Here is a 26,065-nt window from a genome sequence, read left to right on the forward strand (position 1 = left end):
TTAAGTAAAATAATTAATTAATTTAATTACTTAAAACAATTAAAAATACCTCTGCTAGGGCACGCCACCGCAACGCTTTCTCCATCCCTTTCAGGGGTTCTCTCCACCACTTGGGGGTTCTTCTCCTCTCGAAGGTCCTTCTCCATACTAGGTGGATGTTTCATTCCACGTTAGGTGATTTTCTTCCACTTTAGGTGAATTTCTACCCATGAGTGGATTTTTGTTGTTGCTTTCTCTCTTTTGGCCACAACCACCACCCTCCATCCACTGTTTGACCATCGCCGACCACCTGCCTTTTCCCTCACCACCAGATCTACGACAACCAAACCCGCATTGGCAACCAATCCATCAAGAGCTCACCTCTTTTTGCCCTATCACCAGATCTGCGTGTGACCTTCAGCCTCCTCAGATCTGCGACCATCGATCTTCGATCCAAGGCCCTTGACCTCAGATCTGCGTCCCTTGACTTCATATTTGCGACCCTTGGCCTCTTCACCATCACCCGGAATCACCCCGCGCCCGCGGTCGTGGGTCACCGCCTCCCCCCCGAGACTGTGTTGTTGTGCTCTCCATCTCGTTCCAAGGGCTTGCCTCTACTATTCTCGGTTCTTGGTTTGGTGGCTCTTTAAGAGTACCACTTGTTAATGACAACCTTGATGTAGGTGAATTTTTGCTGTTCCGTCAAAGTCGGCTTGAGTATTAAAAAAGCGACACAAAATTATAAAAGATCAAGACTTGGATAGTGTTTTAGAGTTTGCTTTTTTTTTTGTTCTTGTTTGACTTGGATTACACTATATCAGAGCATTCTAGCTTGTTATGTATTTTGTAATTGCGGTGCTATGTTGCATGTGCTCTCTTTAAGGGTTGATTTCCTTGACTTGTAAATGCCGTGTGACATGACTTAGGCCTTAATCTTACGAACCGTTGATAAAAATATATGAAAAATAAAAAAATGTAAAAATTTGGTATATAAAATTAATTTTAGTAAATAGTAATCCTCGTAAAGCACTAGGTTGTTTATTGAACCAAACAAAACATAGCGTTACTACGTTAGGGTTCTTGACAAACTCAATTCTTGTTCAATTTACCACCACAACTCAATTTGGCAGACACAACGTGCTTCGTATCTGATCGATTACCCTGGTGAATTCAATTGTGCGAAAGAGATGTACTTGAAGAAGCCACTATGGAGTGAAGGGATTGAATCGGATTCAGATGGTGCGGTGGTTGAGGTTGTGAAGTCGCTGCAGCAGCAGAGGGTGTACAGAGAAGTGACTCTCGCTCTCAGGACTGGCCTCAGAGACGCGCGTGCTGAATTCTCCTTCCTCCGTGTTCGCGCTCTCCGTTCCATTCTCAATTTCCTCCGTTCCGTTGCTGACTCTGACTCCACCATCGACCTCTTCAACCAAACCCAATCAATTCCCGAACTGCAAGGTGAAGTGTGTGTGTATCCTTCTTTTGAATTGTGAATTGTGAATTGTGAATTGTGATTGATTGCTATTTTGCTGTTTACAGTGGTTCCGGTTCTCTTTCAGCACTCACTAAAAGAGACAGGGGAAGATTACACTGAAAATAGGCTAGGAGATTTGACTCATATACTTGGTGTGGAAGTGGAACCCATCAAGTTAACAAGTCCATCTACAGATCATGAAGTTGCACTCGCGCTTAGAGTCTTGGAGGGTTGTTGTTTGCTTCACCCGCAGAGTACTGCTCTTGCCCATCAACACAACGCTATTCAGGTTGTAAAGGCTCAACTCTTGAGCTAGCTTTTGGGTTGAGTTAGGCCTTCCAAATTCTAATAATAATAAAGAAGCTGCTAGATACTGACTTATCTTGCTTCTACCTCTGCAGGTTTTAATGAATATATTATCTAATCGTGGAGTACTTGAGCAAGGTGCATGCTTAGATGCGCTAATCTCATTGATGGTGGATTCCTCGCCCAATCAAATGGTACCTCATCTTGTCTTTACATAACATAACTTGCCAATAATTTTACATCTCGTCTCTCATCTTCGATTTATGCTTCAAGAACTGAGGTTAATGTTTCTTCAATATTTGTGTTTTGGTAAGGAAAAGTGGGAAATTAGTTTGCCACTACCATTATTACCAGTAAAAGAAGGATTATTACTGCCAAGAGTTTGCTCCTTCTTTGTGTGTTTTGTACTTTTTGTTCTAAGAAGCTGTAGATATCTGAGTGTCTAGGCCTAACTGTACAATTTACCAGCTGGTGTTCCTCTTGATGCTTAGCCGAGAGTTTGTCTAAGTTTTGCTGCTTTTGAATAATTTCTTTCCCATTTAATTTTTTTCAAAATTTTCTGTGTTGATTAATATCTATCAGGATTTCGAGAAATGTAATGGTATTATGGAAGTAGCTGACCTTATAAGAGACAAGCAAGTTGATGAAAATCTCAGGTACCGCTCTCGTTAGTTGTTAAAGCCAGTCTCACACATACTTTCCTGATACATACTTTTAGTCCAGTATTATGTTGAAACTTGTTCTATGATACTGGAAGAGAGCATTCGAATTTCTAATTTAGGCACCTTTGGTCATTGTGCAGTCATTTCCCCCCCTGAAATATTAAATAAATGTCATTTCTCAGGTTAAAATGTGGAGAGTTTTTATTGCTGCTCATTGGACATGTTAATGGAAGGGATTCGCTTCCTTTGGCAACCATACACGAAGATACAAGGCGTCTTCTGGGGGAGAAATCAGCTTCATTGATATGGGCAGCCAGTCAGTTTGGCTCAACACTGGATCCCGAACAGAGACTAACAGCTCTCCAAATCCAGGCTCGGAGGGTCCTTGAATCATTGGACTTATACTGAGTGTTGAGGATAATGCCTGTGCCTGTGGTTTTAGGAAATTCTTAGTTGAAAATGTTGGCAGAGAATGTAGTTCTTTTTGTTTTGCACTTTTGTACTTGTGCTCTCATTTCTTACCTACAATTCTAGTTGTTTTTGCAATCTGGTTACTATTTTTGTTTGTAAGTTGTATGATGTTCTTCTACAGCAAGTGTTGATGAAGGAAAAAAGTATCAGAATTCTCCTGTATTTATGTATTATATACTTCCAAATCAGAATTCTACTGTGTTATTATCATCTGCCGATTTCACTTAATAGGAAAAATAAGTGAAAAGCTGTTGATGTTCTTGCTGGTTATTATCTACCTCACTTTGAGTGCAAGCTTTTAGACTATCGAGTCAAATGAGCATACCCTTCAGTTCTCCAAATGTTAATTCGATTAAAATACAAAAATGTAATCAATGATTCATTTTATAATAAAATTTCTCCATTTTATTCTCTTGTGCTAGGGATGGCTGAGGTTAATAATACGCCTCAAGAATTTTTGGCATGATAAACCTATTTTTGATGGAACACTAAGGTAAACTGTGGTTTGTGTTAACTAACTTATTTTTGACATGATAAACATCCTTTGTGGTATAATGGAACAAATAATAAACTTTTATGAATTAAGATGAAAAGTCTTTCACCTTCACTTAATTGATGTTCAAATATGCACTATTGATTTTTTCTTCTTCTTAAAGTATTCTTCTATCTAACACGTGAAAGACTAATCTCTTAAATATTGTCAGACACTAAAATGAGACAAAGTTCGAATCCTGAACCACATACTTAAGAGACCCAAACTCTTCCACTCGAGCACCACATTGTTGGTTACACACAATTACCACCAAACAAGAAAGAGGGAAATGCAAATTTGGATGATATATAAACAACACAACTCATTTGTGATGTTTTTATATTGAATACACCAATAAATAAATGCTTGAGAAAAAAATTAGTTGGCGAAGTGTATTTTGCTTGGTGGTCTGAAAAACCGAAGGAAACAGACATCTTCTTCTTCTTCTTCTTCTTCTTCTTCTCTTAACCTAATTCACCATGAACTCTCTCGTTGTAAGCTCACACACTTCTTCATTCCGCACCTTCCCACACTCTTCCTCAACACAAAGTTTCAATCTTTTCCCCAATCTAAGACAACCCACTTTCCTCAATTTTCATTTCTTCTCCTCTAAATTCAAGCCACCCCACTTCATCGCATGTTGCTCATCTGGGTCATCACCAAATCGATCGAACCCTTCAGAGGAATCGATTCTTCAAAATGACATCTTTCATGCTGAAGTCACAACCCCCAATGTTCCTTCATTTGCTTCTCCTGTGTCCAAGTTTAGCTTCACTGACCAAGCTTTCTTTCTCATCACTTTCATTGCCTGCACGGTATGAACCTCATTGCTTTTCACTTTTCACTACCTTTAGATTTGTATTCATTTTGATTGTGGTTTCTGCAGACTTCAGTGACATTCACTAGCCTTGTTTTTGCTGCTGTTCCCACTCTATTTGTAAGTTGTCTATCATATTGCTTCGCATTTAGATATATGCACATATAAGCCTGTTTGCATGTTTGCATTTGCTTCCTTTTGATTCTGTATAGCTTAATCATAATGGTGTTGGAATTTCATGGTTTAATATTAAATTAAGATCTTACTTATCGTTATCTTATTTGGGCGTTTCTTGAACTTAAACAGGCTCTAAATACTCATATATACTCACTTCTTTTTGTCTTAGGCAATGAGAAATGCTGCAATATCCCTTTCAAAGTTAGCAGATACAGCTCGTGAGGAACTCCCCAGCACCATGGCTGCTATTAGGCTTTCAGGGATGGAAATAAGTGATCTCACACTAGAATTAAGTGATCTAAGGTGACAATGAGTACCTTGCTTTGAATCCATTGTTGCTGTATTTCATTCCTTATATTTACTTCTTTCTAAATGTTGGTTAGTTTTAGATTGTTAGCTGTGCATTGTTGTTCATGTTTTCTACTACTTATCTGTACTACTGCACTATAGTGTTCTAACCAGCTGTACTCAATCAATTCATGCACAGTTCAATAAAACAAATGGAATAGACATAATATTTATATGTCCAGTTCATCAAAAGGATTTCTTTCTTATTCTAGTTTTATACTTTGTATTGGTTGATCGGGGGTGAGAACTCATTCTTAGAATATAGACTGATTTTGTAGTTTGCTTTAACAATCCAATGACCATAAGTGCTAAATATTTCTAGCTATTAAAGACTTGTAATGAAGTATGAACCTAGGGGCTATGCCAATGGTTTGAACAATTTTATAAGACTATCTCTTCATGCTGGAAGATATGTTTTCGTCTTATAAGTTATACCCAATGTTTTGTTTAGCATGCTGACATGCACCTTTCAGTCGACACAACACTAGAAAAATTTGAAAACTAACATAATGAAAAATGCCGGAAAATGAACTTTGAAATCTTAACACTTGTTAATGCTAATGATAAAAAGTAGGTGCCCTGTTATCAGAAATGATTTTTCAAAGTAATGGCTTTAACCATATTGCTTATCTGGATTAAAATCATTTGCTCTTTGGCAATCAGCCAGGAAATAGCAGATGGAGTCAACAAGTCAGCCCAAGCTTTGCAAGCTGCAGAAGCTGGAATCAAACAGATTGGTTCAATGGCACAAGAACAAACTATGTGTATGTATCATGTGCTCGGTTACTGAGTTTATGATTGTTTAATCTTCATTTTCATGATTGTTTAAATACAACGTTTAGCAGCTCTTTAACTTATGTACAGAAAAGTGAAAAAAGGGTAGGAAAAAAACTCAATTATTCAATTTCTTCCTTAAGTGGGTTGGAACTTTGTTTTCATTTTTTGAAGGATGATATTTCTTTTAAGAACTCAAGTGGTATAAACTGAACGAATATATATATATATATATATATATATATATTACATATCTTATCCAAATTGTTCAATCAGTGATCTATAATCTTTTTTTTTTTGGATAAGCAAAATTGTATTAATAAGAGTACTAGGGGTACTCAATCCAAATACATAGAGCTATACAAAGGAGAAAAAAGAAATCAAAAGAAACCAGAATAGCAGAGCTGGTAGTAGAGCTAGGCAAAGAGAAAAGAAAAAAGGCCAAACAACGAGGACCTCCCACAAAACTGATTTCCAACAAACTACAGCTCTGTGATACTTCAATCTGCAATTTCTTATTTTTTCTATATGCTGAATCTTACTTTTCCCCCAACAGTGAGAGCCCTGCTTGAAGGCACGCAAGACAAGTAGGCTGCAAGGTTTAGCAAAACAGTACACTAAAATGCAAATACACACATAGCAGTTAGAGGTTTCCAATGCATAATCTAGGATTAGATACCCATTCATAAGTTGATGATGAGAAATCCTTGTTTTTTGCCCTTAGCCAGTTCCAGGCCCTCAGCTGAGCCAATTCAAAAAATTTCTCTGTATCCTTTGGTCCATTTCTGAAAATGACCTTGTTTCTTGAGAGCCACAGTGATCTATAATCTTAATTTATCCTGTTTCAGACTTTCTGCTAGGAACATGTTAAAATCCACCTGATATGCATAGCTTATTTACATTGTTTTTACTTTTCACTGTAATCTATTTATTTAAAGACTGCTGTATTGATTATGTATACCATTGATCATTCAAACATTAATCTCTAGCCACCCTAATGCTTTGTTTGGTTGAGGAGAGAAAGAGAGAAGAGAGAGGGTGAGAAGAGAGATAGAGGTGAGGGATAGAGTAGATTTTTTAAGTTGTTTGGTATGATAGAGATAGAAGAGAAAGAATGATGTGGCTTCTTTCTCCCTTCATTTTGTCGTATAGAGAGTGGAAAGAGAGAAGATAGTGTTTTCGCAAACTGACTATATTATATATATAAAGAAATATAATGGCATTCAAAAGAAGAAGATCTGGCATTTCTCTCACGACAAAGGAGGTAAAAAGAGAAAAACAAATTAATGCAACTATGACCACCCCATTTCTTCATAATTTGAGGGGGCTGCCAAAAGGTGGTAGGGTCCACCCTGACACACTTTCTCTTCCCTTTGTACAGACATACCAAACAAGGGAGGTTACACCATCTCCAGCCTAACTCTCTCTACCCCTTTTCTCTCTTCTCTTTTTACTCTCAAACAAACAATGTCTAACTGATTCATTTTCTTATTTCACATTCATATACTGGCCTCGAGTCCTATTTAATAGCAAAAACATTAAATTACTAAGTAGTTAATTTTCTTCTTTTGCAAAAATATAGTTAACATATTATTTAGTCCCTCAAAGTAGCAAATTGTATTGATTTGGTCCCTAGAAGTGTTCGTATGTATAAATTAACCTTTGAGTGTATCATTTTCTTCACAAATTCATCTTTGAAAAGTGTAATAGAGAGTAGCTGACTGCTGATACACATAAATTTCCTACATGAATGCTTATGCAATATCATGTGTGTAGTTTATGCGCTACGGTATCGGAGATGGAAGGTAGGGTGAATTTACAAAATTGACACCTTTGGATACTAATCTGTGTACACTAACACTTTCAGGGATTAAATCAACAGGAACTGTCTTTTTTAAAGACTAAGAACATGTTTGAATCAACTTCTCTTTTATCCAAATCAATTCTGAAACTACTCACAGAAGCTTCTCCCCATAATTGATTCTGACTTCATAAGCAATTGTAGAAGGGTTTCTGCACCAAATTGTATATTAATTTGCATAACGAAAAAGATATCCATTATTATAGCCTTTGTTGAATATTGATAAAGATACATCTAATGGCTTTCAGAGCAATCTTGTTTTTTTTTTTTTCTATTGTTGGTCTGATTATGGTTTGGTTTGGTACAGCTATGATTGAAGAGAGGGCAAATTTGCCTATAATATCTTTGCAACCTGTTGTTGTTGGAGCTGCAAGAAAGACTTCCAGAGCAGTTGGCCGAGCCACAAAGAGCTTGATGAACATCATTTCAGGAAAGGAAGGGACATCAGAATATGATGATGATGATAATGGCAGAAATTACATGTGATGAGTTCAACCAAAATGATTCAACTGTGCATATTTCATTTTCTCAATGCCTCGACAAAAATATAGTGTAGAAGGATAGCGTAGATTGAACAGAAAATTTATGTCAAAATTTGTATGTTTTCTTTCATGATGTATAGGGACCACCTTAATACTTTGAGATTTGCTACATAAAAGTGCAGTTCTAAGTTCTAACCACATCCAATTATTTTGCATGGGATGATCTATTTTTATACTGATTATGACCTACTTTACCCCTATCTCAAGAAGTTTGCTTTAATCTTCTTTAATGACATTTTAATTTACAACTCTAATTTTACATCACATTTAGAGCACCTACACATCATACTTACACACAAATTCTTTGCAAACTAGCTAAATGTGAATTTGGTGTTTCTAAGGTGAGTTATTTAGGTCATGTGGTATATCATCTAGGGGTGTTCAACCTAAAGAAGCTAAGGTTCAAGCCATCGTTGACTAGCATATCTAATTTTTTCGGGCTTGCGTATATCACCACTTAGCCAAGCTCGAAAAAAGGAGCCAACTAAGAATAAAAAAAACATTCGACAAAAAAAAAATGGAGAGAGAGGGATTCGAACCCTCAACAATTCTTTCATAGTTAAGTGGTTTTTTGCCCTTACCCGTTTCTATGGACAATTCGTGTACCACTTTTATTTTCTTATTATTGTATCCCTTATTATATCTTTCATTTTTTATTTTTGGGTTAGGAGAGTGTAAATATATCTTTTTCCTAACATAATTGAAGAATATTTGGGAGAGAGATGGAGAAGAGTGAGCTCGAGAAAGAGAAAGAGAAAGAGAAGGAATCGGAAAAGGTTTGCAAGAGATGCAAGACAACGTTCATCCCTTCTTCCAATTCGTCTTCTTCGTGCCGCTTCCACCCTTCCTTCTTCGTCTGTCGCCGCCACGACGATCAAAAGAGGTGAGCCTGAGCGACCGAGTTTTTGATTCATCAATCTGCCCAATAGGATTAGGTTTTCTTCGTTTTCTGTTCAATTAGCTAGGTTAAATTACTTAGCTCATATGATTCAACTTGTACTGGAAGATGCATGCATAATTGTATATCTATGACATGATTCAATTGATAAGTTACCATACAAACCAACCATGGATTTGATTCAACTTGTACTGTTATTATTTTCATGTCACATGTCATGGTAGGTGTGAGTTGTGACCATTTTGATGGCTTTTTAATTGTAAGGTATAAATGGGAACTTGGTAAGTCTTGTTGCCTTTAGTTTGGGGTTTACTTTAACTAACACCCCATTTCCGCAGGAGCGAGAAAGAAAGAAAAGAGAGAGATATGATATGATGACTTAACAGTGTTAGTTACCGCCTAACAGCTAACGTCACACTAACGGAATTCTAACTATTTACACGGTTATTATGATGTGATGGGAAAAGAAGAGAGAGATAGGAAGGAAGAGATGGAAGAGAAAGTGGGTGTGAATGTGTCGAAGTTGTTTCCAATCACAATCAAGTCGCTCGCCCTCTTTGTATCTCCCCTTTTGTGTTCTTCCTATTAAAACTTTAACACCTAATAAAAAGTTTTTCAATTACAAAATAGAATGTTACTAATTCAAAGAGGGGAATTTTTTTGCTGTGTCATTTTTCTATTGGAGGGATAGGAAGGCAAGGATGTGTGATTTCAATCCTTTTCCAGTCTTTATAGTGAGTATTGGCCACAGCTTGTTTTGTTCTTCTTACTAGAACTAAGAAAATGCACCTAGCTGGGTCACTTCAATTCTTTGTTTTAAGCCAAATACTAAAGATCCTTTATATGTAACTTCACTTCACTTCACTCATTTGTTTTGGTCCTAATATTCTATGAAGTTTTCCACCCCTTTGGGTATGAGATTAATCCTCAATTCGGGTACTCAGACCATTCCTCTCCACAGTCCTCAGGCTCAAATTCTTGACGTTGCTTAGGTCCCTCAACCACTGAACTCAAGTTTTAGCACCAGTTGAACCACCTCTCGTGTTACTGACTTACTGCACTCATTTTTCAACATAAAAAATACTATCAGGAAAGAAAAGAAAGAAAACCAAGTAGTGCATAAATTCAGGTTTGAAATGAAGTCGTGGTCAATCCTTAAAATTTACCAAATAGTATTACAAAGAAAGAGAAAGTGAGAGATTTCATTTCATGTATGATGTGATAGGAAAAGAAGTAAAATATGGAAGGAAAGAGAAGGTAGAAAGTGATTGTTAGAGAAAGGGTGTGGAAGAATAGGAACTCAAATTCTGCTAACGGCGATCAAATTTCTCACATATTTTCCTTTCTTGATTATTTTTAACGTGGTCACTTTGCTGTATTCACTATGCAACAGTCATACAAAAGTTCCTAACTAAAAGGGAAATATTTCCAACAACTCAGCCCTTCCCTAACTAACTCTTGGGTCCAGGTTGTTGCTGGAGTTCCAGGTGATGTCTGCTTAAGGTGTTTCTTCAGTTGCCAAAATCTGTGATCTCCATAAATTTCCCAATTATAGCCTCACATTTCTATTCAAATAATATAGCATTAACATGACAGACAAGGGCACACTGACACTACAAATTTTTATTGGTAATTTGCAAAATGTGCTCAGCAGGATTAGATTTCTACTTTTTTTTATTGTTTGACTGTCATATGCTATAGCCCCGGAGGCTATGCCCATCATTTGTTCTTTAAGCTATTAAGTGTTTGTGTAACTTGACTCTTAAATCAGACTCGTAGCTAAAAGAAAAATGAATCTTATACCAAATTATGTTAAATCAGGCAAAGCAGAATGTGTCAATGTTATGCTGGGAAAACTTCGTTGGAGGGTGTTTATGTATTACATAATTTAAAGAACATAAATTAGGAACCATGAATATAGTTCTGTTCATTATTATCCATAGGGAATAGGCTCGCTGCTTCCAATTTTATTAGGTTTTACTTCTCTGCTTTTTCATTATTTTTTTTATAGTTCAATTTTCTGGTTCGAATTATCCATCCATTTCCATGTTCTGTTATTTCTTTTTTTGCTAACTATGAAGGTACTATGAGTTGGGGCCGAATGATCCTCCCTATGCTGCCAAATTCTATGACTGCTGTGGAGCTGAGGACCCTGAGGCTTCTGGCTGCACTACCAATTTTCATGTATCTTATGACGAAGACTGATGTAAATGTAACTTCTCTCATCCATTACTTAATACATAGCATTAAACAATCAACTAGTCTCATTTTCACCATTTTGTGTATGATATACAAATTCTTCAGCTGTCGTTTGTTGTGCACAAACCCAAAGTTTTGATTATCATGTTTTAATTTCTCTAATGGCATTTCATCTGCATGAATGTACTCTACGTGGTTTTCTTATTTTCTTGTGGGATTATCCCTACAGATCACTTATCCCTACAGATCACTGATGACCCCTTCCCATGGGGATGAATGGGATCAGTGTACTACAATATTTTAGTAGTTTTCTTTATATACTACTTTTTATGGTGTTCTTTTTTTTTTTAATATTGCGACCTGATGGTATATAGATTAGTTTGTGCACATCTCAATCAATCTTCAGTAAATAATTGCTTTTAATATATATAATTATTTAAAATAAATATTGATGCATAAATAAAATAATGTTAAATATAGTTTTGTTTATATAATTTTACATTTTTCAACTAATTTAATTTCTAAATCACCAAACACTTCTAATTCAATGAATAGTCCATTTTTTTAGCTAAATGCTATTTTTCCAACTTTCAACTAATTAGATAATTCTATCAATTATAACCAAATTTTCACACCTGATAAAATCTTGAGTGATCACTGATGGGGGAAAGTGCAGCAGTAGAACCAAGTAACGTGTAGAGTGGTCGAGGCATGGTCTACTTGTAATGTCTAGCATGTTAGGTTCCATTATTTAGATAGAATCCAATGCATGTTTACTCCTAGGCTAAGTACATGGTTGAAAATTCATGGACAATTGATTTTAGAGTCAAAACTAATGTAGTTTCTAAGTGTTAGAATTGATTTTGCCGAAAAGTTTGATCTAAACATAAACATGTTCTAAAACTAGTTTTTAACCAGAAATAATTTTAGAGCATTTTGTTTGGTGTATCCAAACATGTTAAACGTGTAGCCTCTGGAGTTATGATGTTTTAGATTATTTGCAACCACCAATCCAATCGAGACTTGAAATGAGGGTGGTTTGTGCTTTGTGGAGGTAGAAGCTGGAGGTTGGAGCTGAAATAAACAATGTAACATGCTCCACACCTCAGAATGAAGATTTTATTTATGTACGCTGTCTTTCCTTCTGTCAAATCTAAATCTGCAAACCCCATGATTTTTTATTCGCCACTTACTTTTTGATACCCCTCCACATGTGCATGCCAGTTGTCTAAAACTTCCCATCTTTGTAAGTTCTCTATATTTGATTAGTTATCACTTTCACAACCATAAATTTGTGCGTGTTAATGATGTGTAACCAAACTTAGTGCATGTTCAAATACAAGGTAAAGCAAAGTCAGTCACGGTTGACAATTTCAAAAGCTAAAGAAGTTGTTTCTATCTTTAGTCATTTTAGTTCACCGTGGTTTTTTATCATATATTTGAACATGCACTTATTAGTCGTCAAAACTATACTAGTTGTTGTAATTTCCATATTTTTATGACTTAATTAGTATTAAAATTTTAAGAGTAATAGTTGCGTTGCTGTTATCATTTTATGGGGTCAACTAGGCAGTAGTTTCTAATTAACGCAATAAGCATTATTGTTTGAGACATGGCATGTGAGTGGTCATGCTCACATGGATGAGAATGCAAACAGTGACTTCTGGCCTAATATGAATGTCTCTATTTATTCTGCTACCAGGTACCCAATCATCACGTTTTTTAGTTACTAGATGCTGCCATTTTGTCAGATTTGCAATGGAATGTAACCAACCAATGCTGGTAATTTTAGGAAAATTAGTTAGTAAGTTAAGTTAGTTGATAGTTAGTTAATATGTTAAGTTAATGAGTAAATGCTTTCAATTTTGTCATGATATTTTCATAATCATATAATTCCCGAGTTTTGCTACATCTTCAAGATGTAATTATGTATAGGGGAAGGTTTATTGGTTGCTTGTCAGCTTCTCACCATTCCATGGTTGATCCCTCGGCAATTTCGCCCGATTGCGAGTTAGAAATTAGAGAATTACATGCTTTTAACTATTAAAATTAAAATTAATTTTGACAAGTTTTTGTGAATAACTTCTAAATCGAATAGATTTTGAAGGAACTAATCCAAATATGTTGCACGAACACTAAAATTGAGAACTTCAAATTTATGCGATTATGGAATGTCTCAAACTAAATTAGACATTTCTTTCAAATCGGTTAAACTAAATATGTTTATTGCAATTTGCACTATTTGCTTGAAGCAGAAGGTGTACGGTTTTCATCACATAACCGGAAAAGCAATGATAACAACAATATTTCTTCCATTAAAATTCCTCCTCACAGCATCATACCAAATCAAAAGTGAAAAAATGAAGGAAAAAATGGTTATGATGTCAATGTTCATTATCGTAAGTAATTTTTTTCACATGTGTTCAATTGATTTCTAACACATCGAAAAATTATTCATACTTTAAATAAAATTAAACAAAAATGTACTCATGTGGTATAATATAATTGAGGCTTATTAGCACTTTTGGTCCCCGAGGTTTCTAAAATGTGTAAATGGAGTCCCCCAAGTTTAGAAATAGCATTTCGCTACCCTCACGTTAGTTTCCGTCAACACTTTTAATCCCCCACCAGAATTCCGTCCAAAAGTTAACGGTTTTATCTGAGTTGCCTTTTTTTTTAAATGACGTGGCATGGGATTAGGAGAGAGGAACATCACGTGCCTATCACGTGATTCAATCTGATCCTTATTTCTCCATCTCCATCGTGTTCTTCTTCTCCCTCTTTATCTCTTCTACCCTAAATCACCAACCCTAACCAATCCTCTTCTTCTCCATAACAATGATATGTTAAGAGAAATTTGGGGTCGTAAGAGGAATCTGCCATGACCATCTCACCAAGCTAGTCCTCAAGCAAAAGCATCGAACTGGAAATCCAGAACCCCAGATCTGGTTCGTATCAGGGGAGGAAGAGGGTGGGGTTCCAGACATCGTCGAGGAGGGTGGCAGAGGAGGTGGCGACGAGCGGTAGAGGTTGGAGGCGGGACCAACGGCAACATACGAGGGAGAGGGATGGGAGGGAAGTGTGATGGGTTGTGTCTAATTACATCTAGGTTTTATGGGATTTTGATTTTGTTTCTGAAATTGAGACTAAGGATCTGGGTTTTTTTTTAGAGGAAGATAAAAATTCAAGCTTGGCTTCAATCCTTCATGCTTCTTTTTTGAATATTGATTCCTTGGAATTTCTGGGTATCATGAAAAACACATGAATTTTGAAGATCTGGGAGTGGCGGTCAGGAAGGAGGAGACAGATCTGGGCGTTTCGAAGATCTCCCTCCTTGATTTTTGCTGTTTTTATTGGTTTTTTGAGGTGAGTTTGGTTGAAATAAAACGGAAGAAGTACCGGTAGGTGGAAGAAGCAGAGGCTAAGAGCGATGGGCGCATTGACGGTGCTGCAGTTTCAACTGGGAAGATTAGAACACAGGAACAGAGGCCCCAGAAACCCAAAACGCAAAAGACATTATTTTTGATTAATAATGTTTGTTTTTTAATTAGTGATTCCATGTAGAAAACAGAACACGGGAACAAAGGAATATTGATTCCTTGTACTACTAGTGTTTATTTTTTAATTATTAAATTTATTTTATTTTAATAGATGATTGTATATGTGGAATTTTATCCTCACTCTTAATCTGATGCCAGCTCAATTAAAAAATTCCACGTCATCTAAAACCGTTAACTTTTGGACGGAATTTCTGGTGGGGGACCAAAAGTGTTGACGGAGACTAACGTGTGGGTAGCGAAGTGCTATTTTTAAACTTGAGGGACTCCTTTTACACATTTTAGAAACCTGGGGGACCAAAAGTGCTAATAAGCCTATAATTGAATATCACTTTGACATTGTTGACATAATATATTTTCCACATATATGTAACTTATTAGGATCAAGTCCAAATAGTATGATATTATTGCCACTAATGATTTTAAAGGATATTATCGGCATTCTATTTCTTTGTTTACAATCTTGTTTTATAGCTCCCAAACTTGGCATCAATTTTATTTACAGGTATCTCCATTTTGTTCTGTCTCGATCAGAGAACTTCCATTGTTGGCTAAGACAAAATTCTCCAATATTGCTGAGACGGAGACCACCCATACAATGCAGACAATATCAATGACACAAACGAAATAAAATTTTAAGTTTTCATAGTTTTTTTTTTAAACTAAGTTTTCATTGATATATTAACTTATTAATTGTTTTCGTTAGTTAAAGCATCCCTGTCGGCTATAGTTAGCACTTAGCATGTGTTTGGCTTTCATTAGTTTTGAGCTAAAGAATTATTTTCTGATTACTCTCTCATTGATATTGTAATTATAGCTGTTAAAATTTGAATAGATTATAGAATATTACAATTATAAAATATATTTTACTATTACAGGAATTAAAAGCATTCTAAAAACTATGCTATTTGAAACTCACATTCATTTGTAAGAATAATAACTCAAAATGTCAATTCAGTTCATTGCTTCCTCGCTATTTGATTTTATAAATTCATGGAAAGTAACAAATTTAATTTTTTTATATTACTTTCTTACAAAAAGCATTTTAAAAAGTAAACAAAATAAAAATCATGCATTTGACTGATGTTTGAACTCCCAAGTACTATTCTAAGAAGATTACTCAAAATGTCAACACTTCTAAACCCAATTTTCACCAAATATTTAAAAAAAGTTGGATTAGTGAGAACTAATTAATCTTTGTAAGGGTGATGACGACCGCCTCTATAGTTACTATTCCACACTTAAATTACATTTTCTTTTTCATTTTTCATCCTTCACATTTTCTCTCACCTCCTCTCCCAATTGGTCTTCGACAGCCTCACCGCCGTCTCGAGCCGCTGCTCCACCACCTCTTCTCCTCCACCACCATGATGCCGCTAGCATCTTCACTGATCGTTCCTCACCACTAATTCAGGAGGCTCCACCACCTCATATCATTCTCCAATCTCCAGCACCACCATCATCACCAACACCCATAAAACCCCACATCGCCGCTCCAATCACCTCTCTAACAAACTCCACCCCTCCAAAATGTCAACACTTCTAAATCTAAATTTCACCGGATATCAAAAAAGTGCTGGTCTAATAATTTTAACTAATTAATCTTTATAAGAGTGACAAGTTCAATTCTTTCAACCGTTTCTCAAACAAACAAGTGTAAATCCAAACAAAAATTGGAGAGAATTTGCTCTACCTCTAAAAAAGTTACTTGGGGAGTGGTGTGCCATTGACAAACTAAGAAAAAAAATCCACATGTTAGGGTTAGTTTTGTCCTTTCATGATTGCACCTGAAAATACACACATCCATCATCCATGATGCATGAGAGTTGAGAAGGAAAGGGTTGAGAATAAGACAGAGAAAATTGATAGTGAGAGAGAGAAGAGAGAGAGAGAGAAAAAAGTAGTGTGGCCACTCTGGAGACACACAAAAACCAACTCAATTTTCTGGTTTCTGCTCTGTAAAATTCCCTCTCTGCTTCTTCAACCCCCATCTTCTCCTTTCAACAAAGCTTGAATCTTTTCACTCACTCTCATCCAAAAATCCTTCTGGGGTTTCTTCTTTCAATGTCACAACTCTAGCATTCCCAATTCTGCAACTGCAACTCACCCTTTCACCAAAGGCATCACCTTTGAAGATCAGAGACAACTTCTGCTACCATGGCGTCAAAATCCAGGTCAGTGAAGCTTGATTGATTATCCTGTGAAGATCTGATTTGGGTTCTCTAGCAGTTACTTTTCGTCTACTGCACTACTTTGTTTTTTTCTTTCATTTTTGGTCTGTGTGAATTTTTTCTGTTTGATAGGGTTTGATCTGGTAATTATGATATGCTATATTGAGAATTTTGCCTAAATTTTATACCTTTCCAATTCATGTGTTGAAATTCAAAATTGGGTTTCACTTCTTTATCATATTTAGTTATTTACTTCTTATTCTGTCTTGATTCTGTAGAATTATGCTACTTCAGGTTTGTTATACTTTATTGATTGTATCACTGGCTGCTTTTGATTCTGATTAGTAGATTATAGTTGAAGTTATGATTCTTATTATGCTGAATTTGACATAAGAGTTGTTTTCTTGTGGCTTAGATCCATTTATTTGATTGGGTACAACTGTTGCACTTTGTTTTGTTATGTTTTACTGCATGTTTCACTTAATGTATGATTGTTCTGGTATTGACATTATGAATTTGATAGATCCAATCTATCTGAAAATCCCAACAAAGCATCACTGGCAACGCCGAGAGTCAGTAAAGTTAGAAAGGTAGTGTCAAAATCACAATCTGATTCACCATCACCTCTGCAAAATTCACGCCCTTCTGTGGAACGGTCGCCGCGATCTGTGAACTCAAAGCCCACTGTTGAGCGGAAATCACCAAGACCTCCATCCACCCCACCTGATGTAAGTTATACAGTGCACTTAGTGTCCTCTCTTTCTTTGAGATTCAGTCTTGTTTTTATTTATGGCCATTTTTTTGTTCATACCAAATTGCTGCACTTGAGTTGTTGTTTTCTTCATTTCCATTGCTATTTTTGGTATGAAGCATTTGAACTTCCTTACATCTCAAGTCCCCTGATAAGTATAAGGGAACATATGATTGTGTAAGGATGCGCAATGTATTATCCAGTCAGCTAGAGCTAATTATCTGACATTTTTATTGGGACTTAAAATTTTAGATAATGCATTAATTCTTAACCTTTATTCTTAGGTCTTGACTATTTAGTTGCAAACTGCTGCAAATAATTCTTTCATTATTCTTGATAGTTGATCTAGCAGAATATTTTATTTAGTCATGATTTCCTTTAAAGGGTATCTGCACTCTGATCTGTGCATATGATGATCTATTCCTTGGTTTTTCAGAAACAAGCCCCAAAAGCAGAAAAGGGTTTAGAATTGCAGAACCAGTTGAATCTTCTTCAAGAAGATCTAAAGAAAGCAAAGGAGCAGCTCCTTCAGGCTGAGAAGGAGAAGGTAAAAGCTACTGATGAGTTGAAAGAAGCACAGAGAGTGGTTGAGGAAGCAAATGAGAAACACAGGGAAGCATTGGTGGCTCAAAAGCGGGCTGAGGAGAATTCTGAGATTGAAAAATTCCGAGCTGTTGAATTAGAACAGGCTGGAATTGAAACTGTGAAAAAGAAGGAGGATGAATGGCAGAAAGAGCTTGAAAGTGTGAGGAACCAGCATGCTTTGGATGTGGCAGCTCTTCTCTCCACCACTCAGGAGCTTCAGCAGGTTAAACAAGAACTCGCCACGACTTGTGATGCAAAGAACCAAGCATTGAACCATGCTGATGATGCGACTAAAATTGCTGAAACTCATGCAGAGAAAGCAGATCTTCTCTCAGCTGAAGTAACGCGGCTGAAGGCCTTACTAGATTCAAAAATGGAAACAGAGGCTAGTGAAAATGAGGTTATATTGAAGCTGAAAACAGAGATAGAAGCTCTCAAGCAAGAACTTGAACAGGCCAGGGTTTATGATGAGAAGCTGACAGAGAAAGAGACTTCTATCGAACAGCTCAATGTTGAGCTTGAAGCTGCAAAGATGGCTGAATCTTATGCACATAGTCTGCTAGAGGAGTGGAAGAAGAAGTTTGAGGAACTTGAAATGAGGGTTGAAGAAACAAACAAGTTGGAGAGATCTGCATCAGAATCTTTGGAATCTGTAATGAAACAACTAGAAGGAAGCAATGATTTGTTGGATGATGCAGAATCTGAAATTTCAACTCTTAAGGAGAAGGTGGGATTGTTAGAAATGACAACTGGGAGGCAGAGAACAGAACTTGAGGATTCACAACACCGACTTCTTATGGCTAAGGAAGAAAATCTTGAATTGACAAAGAAGGTTGAGTCTCTCAAATCTGAACTTGAGACTGTTAAGGAAGAGAGAGATCAGGCTTTGAACAATGAACACCTTGCAGCTTCTAGTGTCCAGACCCTATTAGAAGAGAAAAACAAACTTATCAATGAATTGGAGAATTCTAGGGATGAAGAAGAAAAGAGCAAAAAGGCAATGGAAAGTTTAGCTTCTGCATTACATGAAGTATCTGCAGAAGCTAGAGAAACCAAAGAAAATATACTAAGTAGCCAAGCTGAAAAGGACAGCTATGAGAACCAGATTGAAGATTTAAAGTTAGTCTTAAAAGGTACTAATGAAAAATATGAGTCAATGCTGGATGACGCACGGCACGAGATTGATGTTCTTATATGCAGTATTGAAAATTCTAAGAATGCCTATGAGAACTCCAAAGCTGAGTGGGAGCAGAGAGAATTTCATCTAGTCAGCAGTTTAAAGAAAAATGAAGAAGAGAACGTGTTCCTCGAAAAAGAAATAAATAGATTGGTTCATTTGCTTAAAGAAACTGAGGAAGAAGCTAGTGCTAACAGGGAGGAAGAAGCTCAGTTGAAGGAAAATCTGAAGGAAGTTGAGGGTGAGGCAATCCAGCTGCAGGAAGCTCTTAAGGAAGTGACGGCTGAGAACATGAAACTGAAGGAGAATTTATTGGATAAAGAAAATGAGATGCAGAGTATTTTTCAAGAAAACGATGAACTCCGATTTAGGGAGGCTGAATCTGTTAAGAAGGTGGAGGAGTTGTCTAAGTTGCTGGAAGAAGTTACAACCACAAACCACACTGACGAAAATGGGGATCTTACAGACAGTGAGAAGGACTATGATTTGCTTCCTAAAGTGGTTGAATTTTCTGAAGAGAATGGGCATGGAGGAGAAGACATTTCAAAGGTAGAGCTTCCAGCCAATCAGGAGGAACTCCAACATAGCTTACTAGAAGAAAGTATCTTGAATGACAAGAATGAAGAGATTGAATTTCCCAAGCTTGAAGATGTGAATGGGAAAGTGAAGGAAGATGAGAGCAAAGAAAAAGATGACCCGGTAGAAGTTGAATTTAAAATGTGGGAGAGCTGCAAGATAGAGAAAAAGGAGTTCTCACCAGAGAGAGAACCAGAGCCTGAATCATTTGAAGAGGACATTGAGTCGAAGATAGAAGAAGGCAGTGAGAGCTTTGACAAGATAAATGGCACCTCTGTAACAGAGAATATTGATGATGCATCAAAACAACAATTGAAGAAGAAGAAGAAAGCTCTGCTTGGCAAGTTTGGAAGCCTGCTCAAGAAAAAGAGTACTAGCAACCAGAGATAGAACAATATTCAAATTTGGAAGTTATATTGAACATTCAATTGTTTGTGTTTGCTTTATGTTTGTTGCTTCTCAGAATGTAATTTTTAAGGAATGAAGAGGCTTGTACTATTGTTCAAAATTTTAAGCCATTGCTTCTTTTGGGTTGTAGTTCTCTATGTTGTTTATGCAAAGTGTATGTGATGCAAATGCAACAGTTTTTCCCTCTTGCCCCCCATATCTGTATCTTTATGTAATCCCAATTCAAATGAAAGTATAGACAGAAGAAATTCAGTGTTCAAGTGACGAGGATGGCAATATACTTTTTGACACATTATTTCCATATATTTACTGAATGTATAGTATATGAGTCTCATTTACTAAGTGAGTTTAAGTTACCATGTAATCAAATATATAATAATATAGGAAAACCAAAATTACAGCCAATTACAACTATTTTGGTCAACACAATTGATCTATGTTTATTTTTATCATAGAGAACCTGATCCACATATTCATTTTCTTTGACTCATTGGTTAATTTTTTTCAACTTTCTTCTTAACCATTTCTAATATTATATTTTCACCATTTTATCCATTTTCTTTTCAATTTTCTTTTCTAAACTGCCAAAATTGATCACGTGTATGGCAGAGTTTACATCTGGTTTATTTATTTTATAAGGAGATTTTTCCTTCCATTAGCATTGGATAGGTGGAAGAGGTAACATGATTTATGTGTTGCTTGTAGGATAAAAAATAATAGGAATAGTCTTACCTAACGGACAACAAAAACTTGTCTTTTTACCAAATGGTAGATGAAAGTATCAACTTCAACAAGTTATTACAAATATCACACTAACTTCAACTCTTGACTAAATTATGTATCAGCAGTGTTTTAATGCATAAGCAAATGGCGTGTTTCGCCAACTTTTCCGTTAAGGTTTTAAGAAGTTTGACTAAATATTGTTTCCCTTCTATGGTTAGAAACTTCTTTGTCCTTTAAAACTATCATTTTCACAGTTTTGTATTTTGTATTTAATCTCCAGCACAACTACTAGTTTTTAGTATTCATTTGTTTTTCAAGTTTCAAAGTCTCCATTCAGTTTTTTATTTTTGTAAATGTAAGTCTGAGTCTGTTTTCACACATAGGTTAAAATAGGTAAGATAAATCCAATTTCAGAGATGAGACTCGTATGCTTAATACCTTAAGATTTTAGATGGAGATATGATGCACAATAGTAATTAATGTATATTTTCTTTTCTTGACTCTCTTTGTTCTAAGGTGTTAATTTTGGGTGGAAAATTGAGATAGACTACAAGTGGTGCACACATCTTTTCCATCTTGTCCTATTTCCAACCATTCAAATCTCAAGGCTTATAAAATTATAAAGACTAACATCCATCACAGACATTATCACTTAAGAAAGAAAGCTGCATAATTCAGTTGAAATTTATGTGCTTCATAAGTGCATCTTTGGAAAATCTTCAAAAGCCTGAATCAAATTTGGGTAGAAGTTTATACGAATAGCTTCTTAGTTTCAGAATTGATTTTGGGGAAAGAGAAGTTGATCTAAATATGCTATAGTACAAGAAAATGAATATGAGAGGATTGTACCCTGTGAAATTACACTCTCCATGTCACAGGAATCCTCTATACAATGGAAGCTTATATGTTCAAATCCAAAAACCAATCCATCTTTCAAATGCATATGAATCAACCAAACCAACTATACATAAATGAACAGTTTACGTGTTGATCCTAGAGACCAATGATAATTGCCTTTATCCCTGTGATTATTCTTGAATGCTGTTTGTATTTCCATCAGACTCTGCTATGTTTTGTTACCGGTTAGACTCTTGGCTGCAAATATAGGGAGAAAAAAATGAGTATGTCATGCCACAATTAATAATTCATCAGAAAATTTCCAATAAGTCCAAGACTCCAAGTGGAGCTAGAAAAACGGTGCAATACTATAATCATGAAGGTTACTTACTCTATAAGGTCTTTCCAATAATCATCGTTTACTTCCTCACACATGAAATCTCCCCACATTTCAAAGGTGGTTGAAGTGGAAGAAGGGTTGGAGCACTCATTTGGATTCACCTTGTTTTCCATTTCCTTGACAGTGGAACATTGAGGTGATGCTGAAACCAGATTTGGAAGTGAATTTAATGGTATAGTTGAAGAAGAGTTTGTGGCATCAAGTTGTTCATCAACCACCTTTCGAGACTGCATGCAACTATTAATAGTGCTGCTTCCATTCATGTAATGTTGCTGCAGATGATGTGGGACTTCTAAGGTTTGCAAATTAGACAGATTTTGATGAGAAGGAAAACCAATTGAACTCTTATAAAGTTCTTGGAGCTTAGATTGATTCAATCCTAAAGCTTCATGAAGAAAAGTGTCTGAAATTGAAGATGATGGTCCAAGTTGATTAAGTAGCTCCAAGTTTGAGGCAGGATTGGTTCCAAGAACTTGAAGTATGTTCTGCAGCAATTGGAGTTTGGCTAGTTGTGTTGCATCTGATTGCAGCCTCAGAGCAGCATTAGAATCCAAAGTGTTTGTGAAACTAGTGACCATGTTTGTGGCAGCTAGGAACTGTTGGAGATTGGATAGAAGATTAAGGTGATCTAATCTTGGACGATGAGTGACTGGATCTAACCCCATTTGCAGAAGCTTTTTCTTCAAATGGGTGTTCCAGAAATTCTTGATTTCATTATCAGTCCTCCCTGGCAAATGACCTGCTATGGCAGACCACCTAATCATGGAAACAAAGCATATACATAATCAATTTTTTATTTAGTATTGTCAAAAGATGAACATAATATAGTCCAAGCCTAAGTTTGTGTTTGGAAACAAATTGTATGTTTGTATTTTTGTAGCGCAAGTTCTAAGCAGTTTGAACGAGCATTTGACTAATTCACACCTCTTATATTATTACAGTAAATGCGTTTTTCACCAACTTGAACGTAAATACAAACACATGCTTAAATTTCACTTAGGACTTTCTAATCAAAGAAACCATCAAAGTTCCTTCTACATTTTCTCTCAAAATCCGTGTGAATGTGCTTTCATTTTGGAGAAAACTAGTTCGAAACATACCCTAATCTATTGCTTTCATTATAAGCATCTTTTTAAAGTTTGCCATGAGGAAAACTACCAGTTCATAGCCTAAATTAAAAGAACATAGTCTAACAATCCAAAGCACAGTGACCCAAGAAGCTATACTTTGCATTTTCTCACCAGAAATGATTAAGAGACTCTCAACCACATAATCAAACACCATATAAACATTATTTTAAGGTTGCCATTTAGGAAAACTACCAAGTTGTTCAGAACTTAGAAGTGAAATGTAATTAACTAAGTGAGTTTTACTATTCAAATAATAAGTTCATAAATCTTAATAGTAATAAAATATAATGAATAGTGATTAGGAGATTACTTATTCCCAAGAACAGCATGTAAATTGATGATGAGTTGCTCTTCTTCCTCAGTGAACTTTCCTCTTTTAATATCAGGCCTCAAGTAGTTAGTCCACCTTAGCCTGCAACTCTTCCCGCACCTGTTCAGTCCTGCAAGCTTCGGAAGTGCTCTCCAACTTCCATGGCCGTGTTTCTGAATGTAATCCACCAATATTGCATCCTCTTCCGGGGTCCAAGGCCCCTTCTTCAATCCAATTTCATCACAGCATGGTGTTCTCCCCATCATCACTTGCACTGCACAAACACATTCAAAATAGTACAAGGTTTAGTTTGATTCTAGGGATAACTTTCATGGTCATGGCAATGAAAGAGAGCAAATGAATCCATACCTTGGAGTGTTGTGAACTGGAGAATGAAGGTATATAGATTAGAGTACTGTGGGGGAACTTGGGTTATTTAGTAGAGGGGTGCTTGTTATATATAGCATATGGAGATGTTTGGAATATAAGAGTTGTTTATCATGTTCTCATATAAAATTCCAAATTTGTCCTGTATTATACATGTAGATAACGACCTTGAAGGGCGTCATAAGACACTCCTCACAGTAATGTATCTACTCTTAGGGCTCGTTTGGTGGTCAGGATAGGATATGATAGGATATGATATGTGAACAGGATATCAACAGGATAGGATAAAAGCAGGATAGACTCTTATCATATCCTGTGTTTGAGGTGCACATGATAAGAAGAGGATATGATAAGGAAAAATGTATCAGATTTATATTTGAATAAAAAAATACATTTAAAATTGATCATTCTATTAAATTTATTTCTTTACATTTTCATGAATGAGTCTATATTTTAAAATAAATAAAATTAATTTAAATTTTATTAATTAGCCTATTTTATTATTTTGAAGATGCCCTATATTTTAAATAAAACTATGCAGTTAACCGATTGGTTTTCACTTAGTTGTGACACGTGATAATTAACAATAAAAGTTAACTAAATTAAGAATATTATTATTTCAAAAGTACTTTATATTTGAATTATAAATTATTATATAAGTAGATAAGTAGTTTTAAATAATAGGAGATGAAAATAAAAAATTAATCTATTACTATTAAAAAAATCAATATTTGTAATCAATGTTTTTCACTTAGTTGTGACACGTGATAAACAATAAAAATTAACTAAATTAAAAATATTATTATTTCAAAAATACTTTATATTTAAATTATTATATAAGTAGATAAACAATTTTTAAATAATAGGAGATGAAAATATTGAATTAGTCTATTATTATTAATAAATCAATATTTGTAAGTGAGTAGTCTATTTTACTATTTATGAATAATAATTTTATTTATTTTAGTTAAATTAATATTTTTATATTTAATAATTAATATTATTATAAATTATAAATTATATAATATTAAAATAAATTAATTTGGAGTTAGGATACTGAAAGAAAATATATAACTGGTATCCTATCCTACTCTATCCTAGCTCCCCCCTCAGGATAACTTTTACACATGATTGACAGGATAGGATAGGAGACAGGATAGTGTTATCATATCCTGCTGGCGCAACAAACAACAGATAACAACATGATATGATTATTATCCTGTCCTATCCTATCTTGTCCTGGTCACCAAACGGGCCGTTAATGTTTAACTTCAAAGGATAGACGTAGAAACATAATTAGCCACACTAATTAATTTTCAATTGAACAGTTTATTATATAAATGATTTTCCATTAGAAAACCATATTAGTTTCTTGTGTGTTAGGATTTTAATGAAAAACACTTTCAACCGTTTAAATCACAATTATCCTTTAATGAGTCAATCTTGTTCGAATCTGGCAAAATCTATATGGACTTTAAAATTTTCTCTATAAATTATTTAACACAACTGCATTTATAGAGACTTAAATCCGAGACATAAGGTAACACATGTGAAAAAAAATGTGTTTTAATTTGCACATTGCATATAATATATAGTTCCATGCATTTTCTCTTAACCATATTCCATATATATCCAAGTTGCCTAAACAAACTTAATAGTTCTTTATCTAATCTTGTTTCCGTTTCTAATTTGTCTTTACTTAAACTTTCATTTGACAAGCATGGCAGGTCAACGTTAACTCTATGACATGATGTATAACGTAAATTAAGTAAGAAATTAGAAGAAAAAATGACTGAATTTTCAAGTATGGATATGCATATTTTCAACATGAGCTTCACTAGCTTGTCCAACAAGAACAAGGCACAACAATAAAAGGATACGTATATGCATTGCCACCTTGATCTTATGTACTTTACACCAGCTAAGAGAGAACACATCAGCAACAAACTTTAACCACCAACTAGGGTAGGTTTCCACGTGGCAACCATTCAGCAAGTGTCAAGCTCAGTTTTCATG

General features: G+C 35.4%; 5 protein-coding genes across 5 annotated transcripts; 4 read left to right on the top strand and 1 right to left on the bottom strand.

Moving 5' to 3' along the window:
• The first annotated feature begins 1,012 nt into the window (after positions 1-1,012).
• On the top strand, positions 1,013-3,099 carry LOC130747817 (uncharacterized). Its single transcript, XM_057600858.1, has 5 exons — positions 1,013-1,434; positions 1,516-1,739; positions 1,852-1,950; positions 2,339-2,412; positions 2,601-3,099. The coding sequence occupies exons 1-5, from the start codon at positions 1,167-1,169 to the stop codon at positions 2,824-2,826; spliced, it is 891 nt and encodes a 296-aa protein (XP_057456841.1). The 5' UTR covers positions 1,013-1,166; the 3' UTR covers positions 2,827-3,099.
• A 666-nt stretch (positions 3,100-3,765) lies between these two features.
• On the top strand, positions 3,766-8,078 carry LOC130747818 (uncharacterized). The gene is made up of 5 exons (XM_057600859.1): positions 3,766-4,236; positions 4,308-4,358; positions 4,585-4,718; positions 5,427-5,527; positions 7,706-8,078. Exons 1-5 carry the CDS (start codon positions 3,901-3,903, stop codon positions 7,882-7,884), a joined length of 801 nt encoding a protein of 266 aa, XP_057456842.1. The 5' UTR covers positions 3,766-3,900; the 3' UTR covers positions 7,885-8,078.
• A 528-nt stretch (positions 8,079-8,606) lies between these two features.
• Positions 8,607-11,228, top strand: LOC130747819 (uncharacterized). The gene is made up of 2 exons (XM_057600860.1): positions 8,607-8,823; positions 10,920-11,228. The coding sequence occupies exons 1-2, from the start codon at positions 8,663-8,665 to the stop codon at positions 11,041-11,043; spliced, it is 285 nt and encodes a 94-aa protein (XP_057456843.1). The 5' UTR covers positions 8,607-8,662; the 3' UTR covers positions 11,044-11,228.
• A 5,189-nt stretch (positions 11,229-16,417) lies between these two features.
• LOC130747820 (WEB family protein At3g02930, chloroplastic-like) lies at positions 16,418-20,522 on the top strand. Its single transcript, XM_057600861.1, has 3 exons — positions 16,418-16,768; positions 17,289-17,493; positions 17,953-20,522. Exons 1-3 carry the CDS (start codon positions 16,752-16,754, stop codon positions 20,242-20,244), a joined length of 2,514 nt encoding a protein of 837 aa, XP_057456844.1. The 5' UTR covers positions 16,418-16,751; the 3' UTR covers positions 20,245-20,522.
• Positions 20,523-21,713: 1,191 nt separating this feature from the next.
• LOC130747821 (transcription factor MYB53-like) lies at positions 21,714-24,115 on the bottom strand. The gene is made up of 4 exons (XM_057600862.1): positions 24,032-24,115; positions 23,663-23,936; positions 22,214-22,978; positions 21,714-22,080 (listed from the first exon to the last, which is right to left on the bottom strand). The coding sequence occupies exons 2-4, from the start codon at positions 23,926-23,928 to the stop codon at positions 22,062-22,064; spliced, it is 1,050 nt and encodes a 349-aa protein (XP_057456845.1). The 5' UTR covers positions 23,929-23,936; positions 24,032-24,115; the 3' UTR covers positions 21,714-22,061.
• Positions 24,116-26,065: the final 1,950 nt, after the last annotated feature.

This window comes from Lotus japonicus, chromosome 3 (genome assembly GCF_012489685.1).
Source record: "Lotus japonicus ecotype B-129 chromosome 3, LjGifu_v1.2".
NCBI classification, from domain to species: Eukaryota; Viridiplantae; Streptophyta; class Magnoliopsida; order Fabales; family Fabaceae; genus Lotus; species Lotus japonicus.

Bases quoted from the DNA above. Each gene is read 5' to 3' on its own strand.
- LOC130747817 (XM_057600858.1), top strand. From the start codon at position 1,167: ATGTACTTGAAGAAGCCACTATGGAGTGAAGGGATTGAATCGGATTCA. The intron at 1,740-1,851 runs GTTGTAAAGGCT...CTACCTCTGCAG, and splicing joins ATCAACACAACGCTATTCAG to GTTTTAATGAATATATTATC. The intron at 2,413-2,600 runs GTACCGCTCTCG...GTCATTTCTCAG, and splicing joins CAAGTTGATGAAAATCTCAG to GTTAAAATGTGGAGAGTTTT.
- LOC130747818 (XM_057600859.1), top strand. From the start codon at position 3,901: ATGAACTCTCTCGTTGTAAGCTCACACACTTCTTCATTCCGCACCTTC. The intron at 4,237-4,307 runs GTATGAACCTCA...TGGTTTCTGCAG, and splicing joins TCACTTTCATTGCCTGCACG to ACTTCAGTGACATTCACTAG. The intron at 4,719-5,426 runs GTGACAATGAGT...TTTGGCAATCAG, and splicing joins CTAGAATTAAGTGATCTAAG to CCAGGAAATAGCAGATGGAG.
- LOC130747819 (XM_057600860.1), top strand. From the start codon at position 8,663: ATGGAGAAGAGTGAGCTCGAGAAAGAGAAAGAGAAAGAGAAGGAATCG. The intron at 8,824-10,919 runs GTGAGCCTGAGC...CTAACTATGAAG, and splicing joins CGCCACGACGATCAAAAGAG to GTACTATGAGTTGGGGCCGA.
- LOC130747820 (XM_057600861.1), top strand. The intron at 17,494-17,952 runs GTAAGTTATACA...TTGGTTTTTCAG, and splicing joins CTCCATCCACCCCACCTGAT to AAACAAGCCCCAAAAGCAGA.
- LOC130747821 (XM_057600862.1), bottom strand. From the start codon at position 23,928: ATGATGGGGAGAACACCATGCTGTGATGAAATTGGATTGAAGAAGGGG. The intron at 22,979-23,662 runs GTAATCTCCTAA...TTCCATGATTAG, and splicing joins CATGCTGTTCTTGGGAATAA to GTGGTCTGCCATAGCAGGTC.